The 25,460-nt window shown below is 44.2% G+C and overlaps 1 protein-coding gene across 1 annotated transcript; it reads left to right on the top strand.

Moving 5' to 3' along the window:
- The first annotated feature begins 4,474 nt into the window (after window positions 1-4,474).
- FKBP4 (FKBP prolyl isomerase 4) lies at window positions 4,475-24,542 on the top strand. Its single transcript, XM_089671749.1, has 10 exons — window positions 4,475-5,808; window positions 12,334-12,478; window positions 13,681-13,823; window positions 13,909-14,029; window positions 15,546-15,702; window positions 17,098-17,188; window positions 17,689-17,772; window positions 18,872-19,057; window positions 21,205-21,444; window positions 23,910-24,542. Exons 1-10 carry the CDS (start codon window positions 5,713-5,715, stop codon window positions 24,030-24,032), a joined length of 1,386 nt encoding a protein of 461 aa, XP_089527875.1. The 5' UTR covers window positions 4,475-5,712; the 3' UTR covers window positions 24,033-24,542.
- The last annotated feature ends 918 nt before the right edge of the window (window positions 24,543-25,460 follow it).

Below are 25,460 nucleotides of genomic sequence, written 5' to 3'. Positions count from 1 at the left end.
TTTATTTATTTATTTTTTACACACACTTTTTTTTTTCTCTCCGAAAAGACAGAGAGAGATGCACTGTATCTCTCTATTCAGAGAGAGAAAACAAGGGGGGCGGGCTTCACAGTGACTGATTATTGTGACAGCCAATCAGAGGCTATCACAGCAATCAGATGACCTGGAATTGAGAGTTCCATGTCCCGATTGTTGGAACAGGACTCGGGGCTCTCAGTGACACCCCAGCCTTTGTGCTGGGAGCGCGTCATGCGGCGCCCTCCTGGCAGAAAGGTACGCAAATTAGAGCTCTAGGCCGTGGCAGTGACTCCCAGGAGTGACGTCATCGTGGCTCGGCCATTCACACACCTGGAGCCCGTGAAGCCAGAAGGAATACTGGGTAAAAATGGAATCCCTGTCAGCAATTACAGGACGGCTTCCTTTTAATGTAAGTCTCTCATAATGTGCTAGCATGCGATGCACACTAGCCCATTATATTACCTTGCACAGAGATTTTTTTTTGCATAGGGAAAGTCTACTACCATTTAAAAAAAAATAATAATAATAGATGCTCAGGAAAAACAAGAACCTGCAAGGCATTGTATCCATGATCAGTTGATTGCTGGCAGGGCCGTGAATAAGGGGGTACCACCAGTCCTCCTGTACGGGGCCCAGGCTAGCAGGGGGGCCCAGGCAGCTATGTGAATTGGATGTGGGCAGGGAAGGTGATCAGCACAGTGTGGGGGGCAGTTACTGGAACCGATCCCCTGTATGACTCTCTCTGCAGAAGCAGAAAGCTGGCTTCTTCTCTCCCTCTTGCTGGCTTTCAGCTGCTGCAGAGAGAGCTATACAGGAGATCGGTTCCAATAATTGCCCCTTCCTTTTCTGAATGAACACAATGAGTGATTAGTACTGATCACTCCCTGTGTTCATTCATAACTTAACCCTAGTAAACTGTGTTTTTTTTTGGGGGGGGGGCAGGGGCCATCAGGTTTGCTGTATGGGCCCCCGTGGCTTCTGTCAGCAGCCCTAATCGCTGGTACAATGCCAGACTCCTGGAAATTCTTCCCCCAGCTCTCTGCCTGTACCTCTGTACAGGCCTTCAGTTGGTGAAAGATTCAATGGATTCCAAGGGCGCTTATTACCGAGCTCATATTACATTGAGAACTACAAGTTTTCAGAATGATTTGGATAAACTTGTGGAGCCCAGCACAGGTGCCCCGATTTTAAAAGTAACAGCTGCTGCAAAGGACAAGAACGCCCGCATGCTGTCATGAGTGGCTTAAGGAGTGGTGGGGGTGCTTGGCACCGTGTTACATGTTGAAACCTAAATACAGGTGTAACATGTTGCTGAGGGTGGAGTTATCTTTTAAGTGCCTAGCTGATGCAGAGGTGCAAAACTCCTGTTTGTTATATTTCTTAGTCTGCGAAGGTGAGTTCTTTGCATTTTTTAATTTTCTGTGCACAACTTCTCTTCCATTTCTGCCTGTCTGCATTCTGTCTTTCTGTATGCTGTCCCACAGCCAGAAGCACTTGTAGCCGGGTACACTCTCCTCCTGCTGCACAGTGACAGAGGGAATGCAGCCAGGATTTTTCTGTTTCATTGCTGAGTGTGCTGTGGCTGTGTGTGTTGTCTGCTCACTCCTGCTCTCCTTTCTCCTGCAGTGGGGATCCATTCAGAGGGAGGAAGAGAAGGAGTTAATGGAAGCCTCAGAAAGAACTTGCTGGGCAGACGCTATGGATGATGGGAATTGTAGTTCTTAAAGGGGCACACAGCACCAGACTTGTTAATAGAGGCTAACAGTTCGATTCCCACAAATATTTTCACCTGGAGGAAGAAAGCTTCAATGTTTCTCTGGACAAACTGATGCAGATCTGGGTAGTCTTGGGAAGAAAGCAAAGGGGACAGACCTGCAGTCAGGGTCTGAGCTTCACAGCCAATTGACCGAAGCTAAGAGGAGCTGTTGATGTGCCTGTACCCCACATCAGTGAGAGGGGACAGACCTGCACAGCATCCCTGCACACAGTTCCTGGGTCTTCACACCTGCTGTGCTCATTATGAAGGAATTCCACCATCATTTTGGCCTAAATCAAATTGAGAATCTGTGGCATCTGTGCATTAGCATTTAGCGGCGTTTTGCCGCGTTTGCATTTTTTAAACCCCAAATTTTTTTTTTTACTCAAAAAAATGTCCAAAAACGATGGTTTGCCACAATTAACCACTTGCCTAATGGGCACTTATACCCCCTTCCTGCCCAGGCCAATTTTCAGCTTTCAGCACTTTTGCACTTTGACAATTTCATGGTCATGCAATACTGTACCCATATAAAATTTTTATCATTTTTTTCACATAAATAGAGCTTTCTTTTGGTGATATTTACTTGCCACTAGGTGTTTTATTTTTTGCGCTATAAACAAAAAAAGAGCAAAAAAATTTTCTTTGTTTCTATTATAAAAAAAAAGCAAAAAAATTTTCTTTGTTTCTATTATAAAATTTTGCAAACAGGTAATTTTTCTCCTTCACTGATGTGCGTTGATGAGGCGACACTGCTGGTCAGCACTGATGGCGGCACTGCAGGGCACAGGTGGGTGGCACTGATGGGTACAGGTGGGTGGCACTGATGGCCACAGGTGGGTGGCACAGGTTGGCGACACTGTTGGGCACTGATCATCAGAATTGCCGTTTATCGGCAGTACTTTCCTCACACTGTGATAGCGTGGGGAAAGTGCAGCCAATAACCGGCAACTTTATTTACCTAATGATCTGCTGTGTCATTGGACACAGCTAATCACGTGGTAAAATACCGCTGTGATTGGCCATTTACCGTATCCAGGGATCAGCTGTGTCCGTTGGACACAGCAATCGCCATGTGCGTGCCGCTAGGGAGCACGCAGATGAGCGTGTTTTGGAATGACATCCATGGGCGTCGTCCCAGAACCAGGCAACCGCACTGCAGCCGTTCTCTGGCTATAGCACGGTAGGAAACTGGTTAACACCCCGGTCACATTGGGTGCAACTTGGCATGCGATTTGCATGCCACGCAACTTGCAAATGGTATGCCAAGTTGCACCCTATTGTCCGCTATTAGAGCAGCCAAATCAGTGCGGTTCCGACTTGGTCGGAGCCACACTGATTTCTAAAGTAGTACATGTACTACTTTGGTGTGATTTACATGTGTCAGATGTCTTGCAATTCACACTTGAAATCGGCATCTCACCCAACTTTGAAATCGTGCGACTTCACTGTAACCGTGATTTACCGCGTTTTTACAGCTAAAAAACTTCTTCTAGAAACCCACTAGTTCTGTGGGTTTTTTCCAGCCAAAAAAACGTCCCTGCCAAAAAATGTTGATTACAGTCTGTGTGTGCATGGACACATAAGATAACATGCTGGGGAGCTTACTGGCTGTAGCAAAAAATGGCAAAAGCCAAAAACAGCCGCTGTAAAAACGTGCAGTGTGCATGAGGACTAATAAGTGTCAGGCTATTTTCTCTATTGATGAATAACTCTCATGGTCGAGCCTGACTGAATGTTCAGAAATGTTTCAAAAGGCAAAAAGGAAACTAACATTGAAAATATTATTTGTTACACTTGCATGAATGTTTACACATTTGCAAAGGAAATGTTTCATAGAGTCCCTAGTATACAGCATGCTTTGAACAATACATGGTATTATAGCAGTATATGGAGGTAGGGTACTGTGTATTAAAATGAGTGGATATGCTCTGTGTATTACTCTCACTATAAGGATGTTGGTGTGGGGTACTGTATATTACAATCAGTGGCTGGATACAAAGGTAGGGTACTCTATATTACAATCAGTGTGCTCTGCGTATGACACCTATTATACAGATACTGTGTAGGGTACTGTGTATTACAATCAGTGTGCTCTGCGTATGACACCTATTATACAGATACTGTGTAGGGTACTGTGTATTACAATCAGTGTGCTCTGCGTATGACACCTATTATACAGATACTGTATAGGGTACTGTATATTACAATCAGTGTGCTCTGCGTATGACACCTATTATACAGATACTGTATAGGGTACTGTGTATTACAATCATTGCGCTCTGCGTATGACACCTATTATACAGATACTGTCTAAGGTGCTGTGTATCACAATCAGTGTGCTCTGTGTATGACACCTATTATACAGATACTGTATAGGGTACTCTATATTACAATCAGTGTGCTCTGCGTATGACACCTATTATACAGATACTGTGTAGGGTACTATGTATTACAATCAGTCGATATGCTTTGTGTTTTATAAATATTATATGGAGAAAGAGTTTTGTAAGGTACAATCAGTGGGCATGCTCTGTGTATTGCTGTCAGTGTCTGTGGGGCTGTACTGAGCCTCACCCCCTCCTTCCAGCATCTTCCCATTGTTGATATTCAGTTACAGGGTGACTCCTCTTCTTATTAGAAACTTCTAGTATCTCTTGAAGGTTTCCTCCTCCCAGTGCTGACAAGTGCAGGGGGGAGGAACCCAGAGCTGGCAGAGCCTTTCCGGCCTACAGAACTCACAGCCAGATCTGTGCATGGACAACATTGTGCGAGCTATGCAGAGCATGCTACAGCCTGACCTGCTGAACTGACATATTGCTGCACCCACAGATCCAGGGCTGGGAGACGTCTGCACCAACAGATCCAGAACTGAGATCCTGCTGCACCCACAGATCCAGAACTAAGATCCTGCTGCACCCACAGATCCAGAGCAGGGAGACGTCTGCACCCACAGATCCAGAGTTGGGAGACATCTGCACCCACAGATCCAGAGCTGGGAGACGTCTGCACCCACAGATCCAGAGTTGGGAGACATCTGCACCCACAGAGCCAGAACTGAGATCCTGCTGCACCCACAGATCCAGGGCAGGGAGACATCTGCACCCACAAATCCAGAGCAGGGAGACGTCTGCACCCACAAATCCACAGCAGGGAGACGTCTGCACCCATAGATCCAGAGCTGGGAGACATCTGCACTCGCAGAGCCAGAGCTGAGATCCTGCTGCACCCACAAATCCAGAGCAGAGAGACATCTGCACCCACAGATCCAGAGCAGAGAGACATCTGCACCCACAGATCCAGAGCAGGGAGACATCTGCACCCACAGAGCCAGAGCAGGGAAACGTCTGCACCCACAGATCCAGAGCTGGGAGACATCTGCACCCACAGATCCAGAGCTGAGAAAACCAGAGTTTAGAATCTGCTGCACCCACAGATCCAGAGCTGGGAGACATCTGCACTCGCAGAGCCAGAGCTGAGATCCTGCTGCACCCACAGATCTAGAGAAGGAAGCCATCTGCACTCACAGATCCTGAGTCACCTGCACCCACAGAGCCAGAGCTGAGATCCTGCTGCACCCACAGATCAAGAGCTCACTGCACCCACAGATCCAGAGCTCACTGCACCCACAGATCCAAAGCAGGGAGCCATCTGCACCCACAGATTCAGAGCCCACTGCACCCACAAATCCAGAGCTGGGGAATACCCACACCCACAGCTGAGATCCTGCTGTACCCACAGATCTACAGCTGGGAAATATCTGCACCCACAGATCCACAGCTGAAAATCTGCAGCACCCAGTAATCCTGAACCTCTAGCACCCTGAGAACCAGAGCTGAAAGGCAGTTGTATTTCCAGATCCAGAACCTGCATCACCCAGAGAACCTTGAGAGTACTCACAGATATTCGCACCTTAGGTTTACCTGTGGGAGATCACAATGACAGCGGAAGAGATGAAGACAGAGCAGGGACCCCAGGAGATCCCCGTGGAGGGGATGGACATCAGCCCAAAGGGTGATCAGGGTGTGCTAAAGGTAAAGTAACGAGTAATCCTTGCCTTGTGTGTGATTGCATGCCCTGTGCTGGAGCCTGGTCTGCAAAGTGCAAACTTTGAGGCAGAAGATAAAAAGAAAAAAAAAGGGGGGGGGGTTATGTTTCTGAAGTCCAATGGGCTAGTGCTTAAGTGTAGTTTTTATAAATGGACCCAATGTATTTTTTTCCTATAACTGCACACCCTGCTGATGTGTTTGCTGTATGAATTGCTTCGCTTGCACAGTGGGGGGTGTGCCCTGGTATGGAAACTATGAAATGTAGATGAAGATCAGATAACTATAGGTACAATAATCGACCAGGCCTATGATCTGGCTTCCTTCTGGGGATATAAATTAAACAGATTCAGTGGGCTTGTAGTTATTGCCAGGTTTGAAGCCAGGACAAGAGCTTCCTTGTGCAACTGGCCTGTATTTCCAGGTCTGGAACCAGCAATTGCGTATCCTTGAGCAACGGGCCAGTACTTATTGTCAGGTATGAAACCTGCACGTGAGGACCCTTGTGCAATAGGCCAGTAGTTACTGCTAGGTCTAGAACCAGTACATGCTGCCTCTTGTGCAACGGGCCAGTAATTATTGCCAGGTCTTGAACCAGTACGTGAGGACTCTTGTGCAATGGGCCAGTAGTCACTGCTAGGTCTGGAACCAGTACATGCTGCCTCTTGGGCAATGGGCCAGTAGCTATTGCCAGGTCTTGAACCAGTTCATGGGGACCCTTGTACAATGGGTCAATAATTACTGCTAGATCTGGAACCAGTACATGCTGCCTCTTGTGCAATGGGCCAGTAGTTATTGCCAGGTCTTGAACCAGTATGTGGGGACCCTTGTGCAATGGGCCAGCAAATACTGCTAGATCTGGAACCAGTACATGCTGCCTCTTGTGCAATGGGCCAGTAGTTATTGCCAGGTCTTGAACCAGTATGTGGGGACCCTTGTTCCATGGGCCAGTAGTCATTTCTAGGTTTGGAAACAGATTGTGCTACCCCTTGTGTAATGGGCCAGTAGTTATTGCTAGGTCTGGAACCAGCACGTGGGGACCCTTGTGTAATGGGCAAGTAGTTATTGCCAGATCTGGAACCAGTACATGGGGAGCCTTGTGCTATAGGCCAGTAGTTAATGCCAGATCTAGAACCAGTACGTGGTGCCCCTTGTGTAATGGGCCAGTAGTTATTGCCAGGTCTGGAACCAGTACATGGGGACCCTTGTGCTATGGGCCAGTAGTTGTTGCCAGGTCTGGAACTGCTATATTTTATTCCTAGAGTACTGAGCCAATTGTTATTGCTAGGTTCGGAGTATGGCCATCTTGCACCATTGAACATTTTTTTTAAGTTTTTATTTTTTTACATCTTCAGACCTTGCCTTGGAAAAGTTGACGTGTCCTGCAAGTTACACCCCCCCCCCTTCCCAACACACACACATGCATAGAAAGCAGCTGGTTACAGGACCAGAAAGAGAAACACATTGGGTTTGTAAGATTTTGCGCAGTCAGACATGGCAGAGACCCATGTTGTGTCTGGGCATGTGCAGGATATTGGTCCAAGATGGTGCCACCAAAGCAGAGTGGAAGGACAACACTGGACTCCATGGACTTGTAAGTATTTAATTACACGCAGAACAGTTACCATGGAATAAAAATAACATTTTGGGTAGGTAGCACATTATGTGAAACTCACCTTAAAACGAAGCCCTTCAGCGGCGTGCTATCACGCTGACAGGGCTTCCATCTTTACTCGGTCCTTCTTCCGAGTTTGCGGGCTCCGGAAGCTTGAATGGCTGAGCCGCAATGATGTCACTCCCGCTCATGTACACGGGAGTCACTTTTTACGGCACTCAACTCTGAAGGAACGGCATGGGCATGCCGTTCCTTCTGAGCGAATGCGCTGGTGCTCTACACAGGTAAATATCTCTTAAACAGTGCACTTTGAGGAGATAGTTACAGTGCCTACAGGTAAGCCTTATTATAGTTACAAGTAAAAAAACAGACTTTGCTACCACTTTAAAGCTAATCTCCACCATTTTATATACTTTACAGTTTGGCCCAAACAAACTATGTCCACCACTAACCTGTGAGGCCGCTGGATGTACGGTATAAACTCAATGTAGCTGTGGCCACATACAGCATACCGCACTGTGTTCCGGGTTCGAGCCGAGACTTCCAGTCTTAGACCCAGAACACAGAAGAGTCTATCACAGCGGCACTCAGCCATTCAGCGTAAGCAATGTATTCGAATCAATGAATACAAAGCTTCCTCTGACTGGCTGAGTCAGAGAGGCAGGCTGATGATGCCACAACCTTTGACTTAGCCAGTCAGAGGAAGCTTTGTATTCACTGATAGAATACATTGCTTACTCTGAGTGTTTCAACGCCACTGTGATAGATTCTACTGTGTTCCAGGTCTAAGACTGGAAGTCTCAGCTCGAACCCAGAATACAGTGAGTTATGCTGTATGTAGCCACAGCTACATACAGTTTATACTGCACATCCAGCGGCCTCACAGGTTAGTGGGGGGCATGGTTTGTTTGGGTTAAACTGTGATCGTGTGAAGCACTATGTAAAGTATATTGAAAGGTGGAGATTAGCTTTAAAGAAGAACAAAAAGAATAAACATACGGTACATACTCTCCTCCATGCTGCAGCATTAGTTATCCCGCATTTGTCCTCTCAATTTGGCTCAGTTCTCGGTCTGCTTGGAATGGAGAGCGGTGACTGTCAGTCACCGCTCTCCTCCTCCAGCAATCACTGGAGCTCTGGACTGGAGAGGGACTGGGCGCTGCTGACTCAGGCTCCCAGCAGTGAGCTGAGAGGCTGAGCCAGCTGTTGATCAGGCATCCTGGTGGGTTCTGACAATAATATAGTTGGGATCCTTCCAGAGCTTGGGTCAGCTCTTTGACACAAGCAAGTGCACTCCTGTGACCCAGAAAAGAAGTATGGCCAGAAAAAGCTTTTGCCATACTTCACTTTTAAAGACTAGTAGGCACGGAAATCAACCAAAATGAAGAATATCTGATGCACCATACCTGGCCAAGTCGTCTACCCCAAATATATCCAAATGTTAGCGTGATTCAAATGTTTGGCATTCCTAGTAATGTTGAAGAGAATGCAAAAATAATTGTATTCTTTGAAGTAATTCTTCCATATCTGTGACTTATTCAGAGGCGGGTTTGCCTAAGGCCTCCATATAGATGATCAGGTCTGCACATGGGTCAGTTATGCATTGGTTGAGTAATGAAAACCAGCATTCTCCCACTTATAGTGAACAGCAATAAATGTTGGTGTGTGTAGTTCAGTAGCATGAGAGAAACTGGCTGCCCATCCAGGGCTTAGATCTTTCTGGAAAATTTTGCAGAGTTACAGTATATCTAGAAAAAAGTTCATGGTGACAGTCTGATAGTTTGTTGGTCAGCCTTGTACATTGTCCCTCTGTTTTTGTAGGATTCTTCCTGGCTTTGTCGCACATTCTAGAAGGTACTGGTGAGGTAATAACCCATATTGAGCCTACAATGGGTATGACTGTGGTAGGGCCTTTACATGTGACCGGGTCATTAGACTATAAGCTCCCTTGGTTCAGTCAGCGTTTCATCTTCATCAACTAAGAGATCCCTCGCTGAGCAAGTGACCGCTGACCAGCCGGCCCTGTCTGAAAGGGACCTAATTTTATTTTGCCTCCACAAGCTAAACCCAGCCTCCTCCATGGATGTTGGAGATGTTCCCACCAACTGGGAGATTTTCTACACATCTTTTGGGACTATCCAGCTATCTCACAGTATTGGGGAGCAGTTGTCAACATATCTAATGCAGTGGCTGGCACCTCATTTGCCCTTCTCCTAGAATTTGTTTTGCTGGGACTTGTAGATGACCTTGTCCCCACTATAGGACCCTATTTGGGTTACTTCTGTTTTATGCTAGAAAGGCAATTACCTTGTCTTGGAACCCAATTCTGGCAACTAGTGAACTCCACCCTACCCTTGTACAAAGACACAAATTCCAACAGGAGCTGTCCTAAAAAATGTAATAGGGTGTGGGCGAGGTGGATGGGAGATGCTACCAATGCTTCAATGCCTGATTCACTTTAAACCTGATGTTTTCTATTTTACTGTTAACCTCACATTAAGGGTAGTACATTTACTTTGATGGCCCTATAGATATCTGGGAATCTGCTCTGCTGAACGGAATTGGTATATTACGCATTCTTATTTTTGGTGCAAGCCACACACCTACACATGCAAGCTGTAATTGTTGAGGGATTGTTTGTTAACTTTTATTATTTTCGCACTATGTGCCTCTCCACTTTTTCTTTTTTTTGCTTTCGCTGACTGGTACTCCCTTGTGTGGGCTGCATCACCAGAGTGGTTTCTTTTTCTGTATCCTACTTTAAAACCAAAATAAACAGATTTCTAAAAGAAAAGAAACCGTATGTAAACTTGTGTCTCTGCAAGTGAAATCTGTGCTTTTTTTTTTATTAGTTTCTATGCACGTATGATGTGAACAAGGCCCTTGAGTACAATTGTTTTCTTTGTGCCCTTTCAGAATGTATGCAGAAAAACTCATGTGTCTGACGCAATGACGTCATGTGTCTCATGCAATGACGTCATGTGTCTCGTGTCTGACGCAATAACGTCATGAGGCAAAACCACCGCCCACCACAACCACTAACCTAAATTATTGAAGCTTCTCCCTGCAGACATCTGTTGATGTTTGAATTTAACGTGGCTCAGCCTGCATGGCTACACCATCCATTTACAGGTACCTATGAATGGAAAGACTACAAGTTCCATCTGCCTCTGTGGCGGAGGGGCTCACAGATTTAATGCTAGCAGCAGGGTGGTGATGTCCCCGCACTTGTAGCCTGTTGTTTACTTTCCCTAGCCACGTGGCATGGCTAAGTGCCTCTGCATGGGGGACTAGGGTCGTCTGTTTGCATCCCAAACAAGACACCTCCTGTGTGGAGTTTGCATGTTCTCTCTGTGCCTGTGTGGGTTTCCTCCAGGTGCTCTGGTTTCATTCCACACTCAAAAGCAATGCTGGTAGCTTAATTGGCTCCTGTCTAAACCTAGGTTTACATGTTTGCGTTCTGCACATGCTCATTTGTGCGTGCTTGTCTTGGGTACATTCATTTCAACAGGCTACTGTCCTCTCAAGGAAAGAAGTCCCCAAATCTTCTTTTAAAACAGACATGACGCAAAACCATGTCGCATATTTGGCACCCCCGTGCATTTGCTAAAGGGCAGCACGTTTTTACTCGTTGGTTGGGACCGTGTACGATTATGCACAAATTCCTGACCCACACATATGTGAACCTAGGCTATTTGTGTATGTATGAATGTGAATTGGGGACCTTAGATTGTAAGCACCTTGAGGGCTAGGGACTGTACATATGAATGTACAATATATATGTAAATTGTCAGCTCTATATAAATACTTCAGATAAATGACAGAAGGTCTACACCTACATACAGATCTGGGACTGGGGGGCGAACAGTGCAGGAACCTAATGCAATGATCGCACTTGCAATTTTTTGCAGGATTTAGTGCAATTGTAATAAGTGCACGTTTTTTATTGTATTAATGTGTGTGCGTTTATTACATTTTTGCAAAAGGCAATTATGCCTTTTAAACAGGAGAGCTCAAATTTCAGCTTTTGTTCAGTCTGTATATTATGTAATCTAAAATATTATTGTCGTTGATTATAACGTCCTGTCCCTATATCTCTATATACGTTGCAAAGTTGGGTACGTTTGCACTTTTTCTTTTTTATAGATTTAATTAAAATGATAATGGAGATCTGTGGGCGTCTGCTCTCAGGACGTCAGACACTTCTAGATCGTCTTACTATATGCAGTGACGCCCAGAAATGGGCCACGCCCCCAAGCTGTTGTACTGTGACCTTATTGTTAGGTAGGACTGAGAGGAGGAGCCAAAAGGATCAGGTGACTAAGACAAAGAAAATTGCTGAGCTCATGCAACCTGGCAGGAAAATAAATAATTGTGATAGATGACAGGGAAAGGGATCTATACATAAGATCAGTGTGTTGTACTTATCTTTATCATCTTTTTGTTGTAGTACCTTGCGTTCTGAACAAACCGTGCATAAAGTTGTAAAGAACATTCTTTGAAAACTGACGTTTAATCCACTTATATTTTTCCTTCCCTGGTTACTACTTTTTTTTACCCTCATCAACATTCTGGTTTTTTCTTTTAATACATACCTTATTTTAGTCCCAGTGATGTGATCACTGGATCTCTGTGATTCTCTATGCAGTGCAGGCTGATCATGACAGGTGGGAAGGGCCAGCAGGGTGCTGTAAATAACTTCCTGAAACCATCACAGCACCCTGCCTCGGTACTCCTCTAAGGAACCCTCAGCCCTGATGCTTCCCCTGGTAGATAGAGCTCCCCCTTGTTCCAATGGTGGGATATGGACAGCGCTCTGGTCTTGATGACGTCGGATGAGCACAGCCCCACTGCAAGGGATAATTTTTTTTTTTTTGCCCTTGTTTTTCTTTCTGCAGCAAATGAAGAAAGAAGGCAGCGGGACAGAGAATCCGATGATTGGGGATAAAGTCAGCGTCCACTACACTGGCTGGCTGCCTGATGGGACCAAGTTTGACTCCAGCAGAGACAGAAAGGACAAGTTCACCTTTGACCTGGGGAAAGGTACGGTCTTCAATCCACCTTCTGAATACCAGCTCCATCTGGCGGTAATGTTTTAATGCCAAGATTGTGCATAGTCTCCAGCATATGTGTTACATCATATACTGTATGATGGGATTACTTTTGATTTTCCCACTTTAAAAGGGATCTGTCCAACTGTCTTCATCCACCAAAGGGTGTCGATAGATGGTTGGCCAGATTAGTAGTAATCATTCTGCATGTCAGGTGATGTCAACTCCCAAGACCGATCACTAGTCAATTACACATTGAATCCACATTGTGTGGTTTTTTGTTTTTTTTTGGGGGGGGGGGTTGTTTTTTTTTTTTTGTTTTTTTTGTAAGGAAGATCTGGAACTACAAATACCAGGATGCCCACCATATTTGGAAGGTGCAATCAAAATGTCATCATCATACAGTGTGGCTCTAGTATAATTTTTTATATCTTTGCTTTGTGTGTCCCATATAGGATATAAAGGGTTTGTCTATTCAACGCTGATCTTTGATTTGATGCCAGTGGGTTAAAAAGAGCCTTTTCTTTGCTGAGACTAGGCAAAGTAGCAGGCTGTGCACTTAATTGGAAGCTCCTCTAATAGACAATTAGTATTTTAGCCTTGCTTCCCCTGATACCTCCATTTGTCATCAAAACTCCAGGACTGCCAAATGTTAGGGAGCAAGGGATACCCCCCACCTGGTTATCACAAAGGCCAAGCAGGGTCATGTGGAGGACTGTGCACAGCCTATACCATGTTTTTTTTTTTTTTAGGTGGGGGGGCACATGTTGTGGTTCCAGTGCTTAGAAAGTGTCAGTCATTGATGTGGTTGCTGCATTATTTATTTTCCTCCCTTTTTTTTTTTAACCCTGGTGATCCTGCCAGTAACATTCTGTCCTAGGGTGACTACACTCGCTACACAGAAAAAAAACGCAGTTTAACACTCAGTAAACTGCAGTGCATTCAATTAAAAAAAGCATGTCAATGGACTTGTGTTTTCTGTGAGTTTGTATTTGCATTGTGGTGTGACGAACTCTAAGAGGGAATTCTAACTCACTTTTTAGAGATTTCCTCTCACTTCCTGTTGTGTCTCTGGAACAGGACGTAAGGGGAAGTCCTAGACCTAAAACTATGATTTTATGGTGATTTTGCTTTCAGTAGCTGGTATTCAGTAATGATAATCTACAGCTGTAAGTTCATATCTTCTCTGTACAGGTCAGGTGATTAAAGCGTGGGACATTGCTGTGGCCACCATGAAGGTTGGAGAGATCTGTCAGGTTACCTGTAAGCCAGAGTATGCCTATGGAGCATCAGGGAGTCCTCCCAAAATTCCACCAAATGCTACTCTCATCTTTGAGGTATGAGAGACATCTCAAGTTTTTCTATCAGTGAACATTTTTTGAGTTTTCATACTTATATTCTGTATAACTTTTTGTCCTCCAGATTGAGCTTTTTGACTTCCAAGGTGAAGATCTGTCAACAGAAGAAGATGGCGGTATTATTCGTAGAATTCGAGTGAAGGGCGAAGGATATTCCAAACCCAATGAGGGCTCCGTGGTGGAATGTAAGTGATGGGAGATCCTGCTTAAAAGGGAATCTCGTTGCAGTGTCCACATGGCCTTTTTTAATTACTTCAGCCCTCTACCTGTGCAACACGGCAATTTTTACATTTCCACTATAGGCCTTTTTATTAGGTGATAACTTTACATTACTAACAATGACAACCTAATACATACATTTTTGGGAGAAACATAGGCTTTCTTTTGGCTATTCTTTTGCATAAAGTTATTTTATTTTGTATGGAGTCTATAGACAAAAAAACATAAAAAAGGAAATATATGTAGATATGTTCACAGGAAGTGTCAGGTCGCACACTACAGACAAAGGTCAGGCATTAACCTGTGCAGTGCCATGCCACATGCCTCATGTCTCATGTTTCAACACAAACTGAAACTACGGACACAGGAATGTGAGGATTTCCTCTACTATAGGCTGTGCGTATAGGGCAACAAATGACATGAAACGACATGATACATGCACATCTTATACAGATGAAAAACACAAGGTGCAGGTAGGAATGTTTAACATGTCTTTAACCACATCCCGACCACCCTAAAGCAGATATACTGCTACAAGGCAGCAGGGGTGCACAAAATCACATATATATACGTGATTTTGTATTTCCAGGTAGGGGGTGTGTGCGAGTCGCATGCACGCCCTACCTGCGCTGCCAACCGCGGCTGTCAGTCACCAGGTCCCGGCCAGTGATTCCTCACTGGCGCCCAGTGATTACCGAGCATCTCCGATGGGGAGGAGGATTGCTTTGTTTACTACCAGTCCTCTTCTCTGTCGGCTTGGACACACTGCTCTGGATGGCTGTGCACAACACAGCCATCCTGAGAAGTGTGCTTACAGTGAAGCACAAACACACCGCCCCCTAGTAAAACACTCCCAGCACACAGTTAACCTTTTGATCGCCCCTCATGTTAACTGCTTGTTGTCCAGTGTCATTAGTACAGTGTCAGTGCTTTTTTAAGTGACACCAAGTCAGTTCCCCCCAGTGTCAGAATACCCGCTGCAGTACCGCTATAAGTCGCTGATCACGCGTGCCCTACCCGTGCCGCCAACCATGGCTGACAGTCACCAGGTCCCAGCTGGTGATTCCCCACTGGCACCCAGTGATTACCAAGCATCTCCAACGGGGAGGAGGACTGCTTTGTTTACCAACAGTCCTCCTCTCTGTCAGCTCGGGCACACTGTTCTGGATGGCTGTGCACTATCCTGATAGATCCCCCCCCTACTGAAGAATAAACAAAAGGCAGAATTTCAGTTTAGAGTGTGACACCTTCATTATAATTTTGTGAGAGGTGGTGGGGACATGAACTACTGGGTCTCACCAGCAGTGTATTCCTGTAAAAAAAACAGGTGACTTCACTCACCATTGCCCAAATGAAACTGAAATATTTGTTTTAGCCGCATTTGTTCTTTGATTAGCATAAGCATATTAGACATGTCTTAATAGAGTTTCCAGTCTGGTTGAGGACCATATCATAACCTGGCTCTCTGCTTTTTTCATACAGTGAAGCTGCAAGGAACCCACAATGGGCACGTGTTTGATGAACGGGAGCTGCAGTTTGAAGTTGGGGAAGGAGAGAGCCTCAGGATTCCCCCTGGAGTGGAAACTGCATTGCAGCAGATGGAGAAAGGAGAAGAAGCTGTGCTCTACCTGAAACCAAAGTAGGTTGACTGTTCCAATGTGATGGTTGTTACAAACTGTGTCCTACTAGGTTCTAGATTAAACCTTATGGCACCAATTATCCTGATCTGAGGGTCTTGCCAGTGATTGAGACATGAGAAAATAATCAGCATCCTTTATCTGTGAAGTTGTACAATATAATCTTCATGGTCTTGAACATTGAAGGATAAGTTCACCTTTCGTTACATGTTACACCCATATTCAGGGTGTAACATGTAACATGCTAAGATCTGACTGCACCTCCCCCCGCTAGCTGGCAAATTATAAAAAAAAAAATGGCTGTGCGAGGCTCTGCCCACCCAGCCACGTCACTTATTTACAGCATTCTGTGAATGAGAGACTACAAGTCCCGGCAGCCTTAGCAGCTGTCAGCTTGTAGTCCTCAATGAACTACCACGGTGCTGTGGAGCGCCTTGGTAGTTCCTTGATTCTTCCTGTCAGTATATTTGCTTGCTCGTACATCCCATACAAGCAAGCAGATATTCTGACAGATCTGCAGGAAACCTGCATGGCATCTGCTGATCACTGGTGCAATGCATTACAGGCTCGTGCAGATAAAATGAATAAAATGAATAAATGCACATTTTTTTATCTGCAAAAAAATGTGCATTTATTTTTTTTTTACTAAAAGGTGAACTTATCATTTTAAAGCAAATCTGTCTTTAAATCCCAAACCCACCCATCCTGCACTAGACATTCCAGAACCTATATGTACCTATGGTACTGACTCCTGCTGGTGATATTTGAAAATTCCTGCATTTTCTGGTACTGGGGAGCATGTTTCATATTAACTGTCTCCCCAGAAATAAGCAAATGGTCAATCACCAAGCCCCAGAAATAAAATACATTTTAGGCATCTAAGGTTGCCTAGCCTAGCACAAGGTAGATATGGTATTTTTTAAGAGACTGGTTTCATTTTGTTCAAGTTACCGCTTTTTGCTTTTCACTGTTATATCCAAGAACTGCACCATGCTCACTTTTTTTTTTATGTACATTGGCGGGCAGGCAGATCAACCAGGATAGCATCTCTTCTTGCTTCACTCTAAAGACATCTTCACGAGAAGTGCTATTTCCATTTACCTTACCCCTTCTTTTTCAAGTGGAATTCCTGCTTATCCTTAACTACTCTTAAAAATGTCCCTCCCCCATTTCCTACCTTTTCTGTCTATCATATATAAAAAAATCGATTTGAAGCCCAATTCAAGGCTGCAGATAAAAATGTAATTCAGCTCCATTGAGTAGTTTGGAAACTTGTTCTGTGTGGGGAAAAAAGTATAATAAGACACATTTCCCTCTCTATTATTCTGTTTATTGTTCTGAACATTATTCATCTTGTGGAATGTCATCACACTGATCAATGCATCATTCTGTTACAGATACGGTTTTGACAGTACAGGCTATGAGCCGTTTCAAATCCCACCCAATGCCGAGCTGAAGTATGAAATCAAACTGAAAAGCTTTGAGAAGGTGAGTATTGTCCTCGAGCTGTGCGTGCTGAGTGAATGTTATCGGGCGTGCTGGGCAAGTGTCCTTCTCAGGCAGTATATGTTGGGGGAGTGTTAATATATATGCTGGTTGAGTGTTGACCTCGGCTGGTGCATGCTGGGTGAGTGCTGTTGTGCCTGGGTGGTATGTGCTATGGGGGTCTTTGGGCAGTGCTGGCTGGATGATTGTTGCTGAGTGTCCCAGGGGAGTGTTTTTTCTGAGCGGCGTGTACTGGAGGAGTGTTGATGTGTGTTGATCGAGTGTCATCCTTGGGCGGTGAGCGTTGGATATTTTTCTCTGGGGGAGTGTTGTCCTCGGAGAGTACATCTTTGGGGAGCATTGTCCCCAGGTGGTGCATGTCAGGGAAATGTCCCTGGGCAATGTGTATGGGGTTGGGGTTGTTCCCGGGCTTTGCTTGCTGTTAGTATTACAAACAACATTGTAAGAAATGAATGTTATATTGCTATCTTTTTCCTAATCAGGCCAAAGAATCATGGGAGATGAATACTGATGAAAAGTTGGAGCAGGGAGTTCTGGTCAAGGAAAGAGGAACACAATATTTCAAGGTAGGTGTCAAAAATAAGACTTTTTCATTATGGGTCCAGTGTCTCAAGTCTTACAAAAAGTATGAGAACACAGAAATATATCATTGTAAACTTTGTTAAATTGGTTGTAAAGGCTCCCACTGCTGTCAATCACAGCCAGTACCCAATAAGAAGAGAGAAAGGGGCGGGGCCAAGCCGCAGCTCCATTTGTGAACGGACAGCAGTGGCTGGGGAGTGCACATGCACGGGTGCCCCAATAGCAAGCTGCTTGCTGTGGGGGCACCAGACAGGAGGGAGGGGCTAGGAGAGCCAGCAGGGGACCCAAGACGACGAGGATCCAGGCTGCTCTTTTCATAACCACTGCACACAGCAGGTAAGCATGACATGTTTGTTATTTAAAAAAAAAAAGCCTTTACAACCACTTTAATAGCTCTCTATAGAGCGCTGTACTTTATTTTCAGTGAACACACATTTTAGGGTCATTTACTGCAAAGGTTATCAACGAAAATTAGATTTTAGATCAGCTAACCCTTTAAACTTGTAGAAATCACATGCCCAAATGCTTTGGTTTTTGATCACATGACTGGCTGCCATTGAATTTTTAGCAACTTATATCTTGAGCTTTGGCTGTAACAGACAACAGGCATCATAACAGATTCTTTACAGTTTGTTTTATATAGTGTGTTTGTGTGTATTGTAACATTTACACAAAAATAGATTTTGACTGAATTTCACATTTTCCTATATACATGTCTCTTCTAGCAGGTATACCTATGTCAGGGAATGCAGAAGGATTACTGAGATAAGATCCATTAACTGCATAGGCCCTAATTCAGCAATAATATTTAAAGTTTGCTAAAGTAAAATGCTATAATATTGAGTAAAAGACCAATTATCCATGCATAGAGGTAATCACAAATGCAACAGTTCTTTTACTGGTGAAGGAGTTCCGTTTTTAAAAAAATAAATTACAAGCTGCATATTTCTGTGCAAGGAAACCTTTAGGTATTCGGTGGTTTGACTGTAATACCATGCCAACCTTGAAAACATTCTTTATTTTGCCTAATGCAATGTGCAAATAAAATGTTGTTCATGTACTTAATTTTAAACTCCATCTCAGGCAGGGAAGTTCCGCCAAGCTGTCATCCAGTACAAGAAGATTGTTCAGTGGCTGGAACACGAGAGTGGGTTGTCAGATGAAGAGAGCGCAAAATCAAAATCCCTGCTTTTGGCGGCATTCCTGAACCTGGCTGCCTGTTACCTGAAGCTGGTTGAGTATAGGCAGGCACTGGAACATTGTAACAAGGTGAGTGCATATAAATATTTCATATATACCACATGTAAACAGTGCAGGGAGTGCTTCAAGACACTTTCCAACCAGCATGGCTTACAGCTATGCTGTGAATTGCCTGAAGAGTGCATGTTTTAAACTCCACATGGAAGCGGACAAGATGGCATTGGTAATGGATCCAAATAGCCTCCATCCTTGAGCTCCAGTGCAGTGACTTTACTTACGGTTGGATGTTGTCATTGGTGTTCTGCAGGCAGGAGGAAGCATTTCCTGTCTCCTAGTGATCAGACTGTTACATTGTAACTCTGTAGCAATCAGAGGCTGCAGCAGGTACTGATCTGTATCAGACCTTTGTGAACACTGCCAAGAACTGCAGAGACACCACGATTTACATGATTGTGTCATCTCTGAGCCAGCATTTAATTTAAGTGTTCTTGCATGGCAGACCACTTACTGTTATCTCACATATATATTCTTATTATTATAGCCAAATTTACCACCCTAACCCCTCCCACAATTTTTACACTACATAGACAGTAATATACCGAAACGTGCGGATTGTTCCCGATTGGTGTGCTATTACTTTGTGGAACGTTTCGCCGAATGGTTCACGAAATATCAGCGTTTTTGTGGTGAAATTGGTCCCATAGGAATGAATGGCGGAATGTTCAAAACTAGAGTGGGAGCTGACAAAAGCTAGAGTGTGAGCTGAAAAATCAGGACATGATTTCTAAACTGCCATCACTCCCTCATTTTCAAGCCCACCTACACAAATCTTATATCAAAACGTTCAGCTATCCCTGCTGCCACTAAAAATGTCCACAGCTAAGCCATAGTCCTGATAGTTTTCACAATATGACCATTTATTGCAACTCACGCCGCCCATTGACATTCATTGAAACTCCACTCTAGCCACCTCAAATTTGAAGGGCAGTCTCTAAACTGTGACTGTGCCTTCATTTTTAATATTTCAGAGACATACTATGCATCAAAATGTAGGTCTGGGTTTTGTGATTTTCACAATATAAAGCTCTTCTGTGTAGGATTTATAATTTTTAAAGTACAACCGTTTGAAGATGGCAACCACCAGTGAAGTGAGCAAGTTGGAGCAGTTTGTTTTTAACCGCTCTTCTCTGCCCTTGCTGTAGAGTGAGTTGCCATAGGAACCCAGGTGTGTGAGCAGGCAGCAGAGTGACAAGCCACTCCACCCAGTTACTCCGCCCACTCCAGTTGTAGACTACTAGTGGAGGCAAGAACACCTCACACAATTTCCCCAGAAATTGTAGTTTTCTAGTTTTTCTTGTTGCACACAAGATGACATGACAACTGATCACCCACACAAGGGGTACATAGTAAAGAACAGAGTGTAAAAGCATGAATGATATCAAGTGCAACTAAACATTTTGCAATACAGCACATCCACTGGGCGTCTGAGCTGGCATTTTAGTCCAGGAAGTAAATGATGGCCCTGGATGATGCCTGAGCAAAGATTACTCCAACCGTCTGGAATGAAGAATAGATGAAGGCATTGTCAGGGATAGTACATATCTGGAAGTGTTACACTGACGCATTACTTAGCATTCATGGACCTAACATACTTTTTTTTTAGTCCCACCAATGTCATTACTGGGTCTCTGTGTTTCTCTGTGCAGTGTAGGCAGACCAGGGTTGGTGGGAGGGTCTGTCAAGGTGCATTACATAGCTTCCTGAAAACAACAAAGCACACTAACTCTCAAGAAACCTCAGCCCTGTTGCAAGCAGATGCAAATGTCACAATGCATGGGTGGGTGGATGTCAGTCTGGAGGAGTGGACATTCCTAGGCAGGCTTCATGTGCATGCAGATCACCTTGGATAACGTCCACATGCAATGCTGTGCCTCTGTGATTGAAAGAACTGAAATCCATTGACTGAAAGGGGCATGCTAGGGACAGCCAGGTGGGAGGGGCGGAAAGGGCTATATAATGCTAGACATCCTCCAAGGCAGGTTTGAGGCAAGCTCTATCTGACTTGCTGCATTTTTAAATGCACACTGTGGGAAGATCACAGTGTGCGGTGAAATCAGAGTAAGCAATTTCAGTACAGAAGAGGAGCCTGTATGATTGTGCAAGACTGAAGGGAAGGCTGGAGTACAGCTTTAATAATGTATTTGTGTCCCCTTCAGGCACTAGAATTTGAACCCAACAACGAGAAAGGATTGTTCCGCCGGGGCGAATCCTACATGGGAGTGAATGAACATGAGCTAGCAAGGGATGACTTCGCTAAGGTGATCCAGCTTTACCCCAATAACAAGGCAGCGCGAACGCAGATCGCCCAGTGCCAGCAGCGTATCAGGGAGCAACACCAGCGGGAAAAGAAGATCTATGCCAACATGTTCCAGAGGCTGGCAGAGAAAGAGGAAAAGGTGAGAGAGCGGGCATTGCGGTTGGAGGGAAACATTTTAAGTGAAAAAGTATTCCTTTAAAGAGATTCAAAGGGGAAATTGGATGGGTCTAAAGAGAAAAAAAACACAATTTAAAAGCATTAGCAGTCAAGCATTATTGTTTTACTATTCGTCTCGATGTGTATGTCATATTGTGGAAGAATTCAAAACCCCTGATGTGTTTTTACTGCCATCAGGAGCCCCAATAATGGGATTTCCCATCACTTCCTTGCGTGGTTCACCGTGTCTTACCAGACAGGAAATGAGGGGAAAATCTGCAACAGGGACATAGACCAAAATAAAACTCTCACAGGGGTTCTAGCCTTCCCTACTCCACTAAAGAAAAGTGTTTTATTTCTGCCTGTGATGCTATTAAATAGTTCCTTCACTTCCTTTCTGGTAAAACATTTTCAGCAGGAAAAGGAGTGTTGGAAATTTTCCAAAACAGAGTCTCAGACCGCAATAAAAACCTGACTGTGATTCTAATCTTTCTCACTGTATCCAAGACTAAAACAAACATTTTTTGACAGGATATACATATTAATCACTTGCTTCCCATGCCTATTCTGACACTTCTGATGTAGAAATGTAAAATTTATCTTTTTTTTTTTTGCTAGAAAATTACTTAGAACCCCCACATGTGTATAAATATAAATATCTTTTTCTTTTTTTTTGTTAAGCAAAGACCCTAGATAATAAAATGATGGGTGTTGCAATTTTTGTCACATGGTAATTGTGCAGCTGTTTTCAAACACAATTTTTGGGGAAAAAATAGACATTAGTACATTTTAGTGAGCACAAACACAATATAATACCATATAGTTTGTAAAATATAAAAGATAATGTTACACCAAGCAAATAGATACCAAACACGTCACACTTTAAAATTGTGCTCGCTCATGGAATGGCTACAAACTATGGTACTTTAAAGGAGAAGTACAGCTAAAGCTTTTTTGGCTGTACTTGTCCTGTGGAACAGAGGAATGCAGTTCGTTCTCCTCTCCTGTGATCAGTTTTCAGCTGATGTCACTCAGCCGGTCCAGGCTAGGGAAAGATCACAACTATAAAGTCAGGATCCACCCCAGAGTCTAGAGCGGCACCCGGCTCAGCCTCTCAGCGAGGTGCTGAAAGCCTGAGCCAGTCGCTCCATCCCCTTCCACAGCCCAGCACTCCAGTGGGCATGGGGAAAGGGGGCAGAGCAGACAGCGGTAACTAACAGTCACCGCTCTCTGCTCATCGCCGAGTTCTCACACTTAGAGCCATCGGGGAACTGATGCTGCATCCACCTAGGTAAGTATTTTAAAAAAAATATGGAAATTGCTTACTTCTCTTTTAAATTATCCATAGGCAACACTTTAAAAGCCTTTACAGGTTACCAGTTTAGATTTACACAGGAGGTCTGGTGCTAGACTTATTCCTCTTGCTCTGATGTCTGCAGTGATATCTCACATGTATGGTGTGATCACTGTTTACATATTGGTCTGATCCACTGCTTCGCTGGCCAGTAACCAAACAGTAAGCAAAGAGCTTGAACCGGAAGTGACATAATCGTCGGATTCTGATGTCACACAGTGGGTGGAACAACTTCAGTTCCTCTCACTGTGTGTCAGGCTTAAGATGCTGCTGGTCACATCCTTACCAGGCTCTTCAGTTGCTCAGGAGAGCCCAGTAAAGACGGCGGCGGTAGGAGGGGTGGGATTCCTTTCCACCACTCATAAAAGTAATCCAGCAGCTGCTTAGCCGCTTGGATTACTTTTACCTGAAAGCCAATCGGGGCTTTCAATTGATACTGGGATCATGGTTGTAGCCTCAACTGTGATCCTGTTATAACTGCTTCCCTACTAGGACGTGTAGCCGGTAGGGAAGCAGTTAAAAAGACCCTGTCACCAGGCTATTAATTTCAACATAAACCTACCCAAAAGATTATATTTCCATTTCTTAGGCATGTTATTAACCTGTAAAAGCTTCCCTTGTGTACTCCATTTCTGGGAGCCGCCATCTTGGATGTGATCTCAGCAGATCCAGAGCTGTCATTAAAGTGACAGTCTATAGCAGGGGTATGCAAGCTCAACACTCTTGTGGTGAAACTACAAATACCTCTGCCTCTTGAAGCCATGCTGTTGGCTGTCAGGCTTGTAATGCCATGGGACTTGCAGTTCCTCAACAGTTGCAGTGCCAAGGTTGCCTGTCCTTGCTCTATAGTATTCGCCTTTACCCCAGCCCTTGCAGCTACGTAAAAGGTTATGTAGGTTGGAAAGGGACAGAGGATCTGGGCCAGCACTGACAGTGATTAGACACTCCCAGAAGAGGAAAGAGCTATCTTGCAAGGAGTGAAGGGGGCTTCGCTAGGGAATCGCATTAAAATACTTGACTTTTCTGTGCACCTACCTAATTGTTTTTTACATTGGTGATAGGTTATCTTAAATTTTAATTATTTCCTAATGTAGGAGTCTCCTAAAGCATCCAAAGAGCAGTCTCTAGCCACCACTGATGTAGAGATGAGAGACGCAACATCCACAGAAGAGCCTCAGCACAACGGAGCCACAGACGCCGAAATCAGCGAGGCGTAGGAGCAGCCGAGCGAGTCCTTATATACAAATCAGTCAGTCTCTGCACCAGTAGGGTAGGGGTTACAAAGATTTGTAATGAGAGGAGAGTGGGGACGTGGTTATCTGTACAAACTTTCCACTTGCCGGTACACCCATAGCCGCTGTACAATCTCTCTTCATTCCAACCTGTTCACTCATTCTATCTCAGGAGTTTATATGCCGTCTGCCTATCAGAAGAGGGGAAGAGAGCACAAGTGAGATCCTTTTAACTGATGGCCACCAATGGACACTATTTACCTGTACTCTGTTCACACTAATGGGTTTTGAGGAGTCACCTCGTCCATACACCCCTTCCTGGGTGTCTTGCTTGGTTCAGCATTTAAATCACAATTTCCATGTCCGAATCTGGTTTAGGTGCTTACTCTCTGTCCCTTCTTATCTGCTGCAGTTTGTTTTATTTTTGTTCATCTTTGTAATGTTTGTTCCACTATGTTCATCTCCTGTAAATAATAAATGTATTATTGGTGCTTAGTTTGTGATGACTGCCTTTTTATGAACATCAAAAACTTGGCTGTGTATTAAAATGATAGAAATATTTAAATAGGGAAAAAACCAATAGATGGAAAGAAATAGTTCAACTTGTCACCATGGAAGGACATCTGTCAGCCTTCTAGTTCCAGGAAATATTTGATGTTTGGGTTCCATTTCAACTGAAGATTTACATAGTTACATACTGTAGTTAGTCTGGCTGAAAAGAGACAAAAGTCCATCCAGTTCAACCATTAAAAAAAAAAAAAGTTATAATCCTATACCCACAGTTGATCCAGAGGAAGGCAAAAAACCCAGCAAAACATGATCCAAATTGCCCCTGCAGGGGAAAAAATTCCTTCCTGATCCCCCGAGAGGCAATCAGATATTCCCTGGATCAACTTTACCTATAAATAGGTAGCACCCAGTGATCGCCGAGTATCTCCAATGGGAGAGTGACCTGTATATAAACAACACAGATCTCTCCTTTGTCAGCTCCTGCACACTGCTTATGCAGAGCCATACAAAACAGTGTGCTTACAGTGAAGCACACACACAGCCAAGTAGTGAAACCGCTTAAAGTTAACCCTTTGATCGCCCCAGAAGTTAATCTATTCCTGCTTAATGCCATTTTATTAGCACTGATCACTGTATTGGTGTCACTGGGGATGTCAGTGACACCAAGTCAGTTCCCCCAAGTGTCAGAATGCCCGCTGCAGTCCTGCAGTCCCGCTATAAGTCGCTGATCGCCGCCATTACTAGTAAAAAAAAAATGTTTTAAATATATATATACCACCGTTTGTAAACTCTATAACTTTCACGTAAACCAATTAATTTACACATATTGGGATTTTTTTTAGCAAAGACATGTAGCAGAATACATTTTGACATACATTTATGACGAAATTTTATTTTTTAAAT

This window comes from Staurois parvus, unplaced genomic scaffold, assembly GCF_062004578.1.
Source record: "Staurois parvus isolate SC_StPar_1 unplaced genomic scaffold, SC_StPar_1.0 ptg000114l, whole genome shotgun sequence".
Lineage (NCBI taxonomy): Eukaryota > Metazoa > Chordata > Amphibia > Anura > Ranidae > Staurois > Staurois parvus.
Note: the sequence above shows the minus strand (reverse complement) of the source record. Positions and strands in the feature narration are given on the sequence as shown.

What these genes read in the sequence shown, in the direction of transcription:
- FKBP4 (XM_089671749.1), top strand. Translation starts at nt 5,713, where the DNA reads ATGACAGCGGAAGAGATGAAGACAGAGCAGGGACCCCAGGAGATCCCC. An exon ending in ATGCTACTCTCATCTTTGAG is followed by an intron (nt 13,824 to 13,908) that starts GTATGAGAGACA and finishes TTTGTCCTCCAG; the next exon opens with ATTGAGCTTTTTGACTTCCA. An exon ending in CACTGGAACATTGTAACAAG is followed by an intron (nt 19,058 to 21,204) that starts GTGAGTGCATAT and finishes TGTCCCCTTCAG; the next exon opens with GCACTAGAATTTGAACCCAA.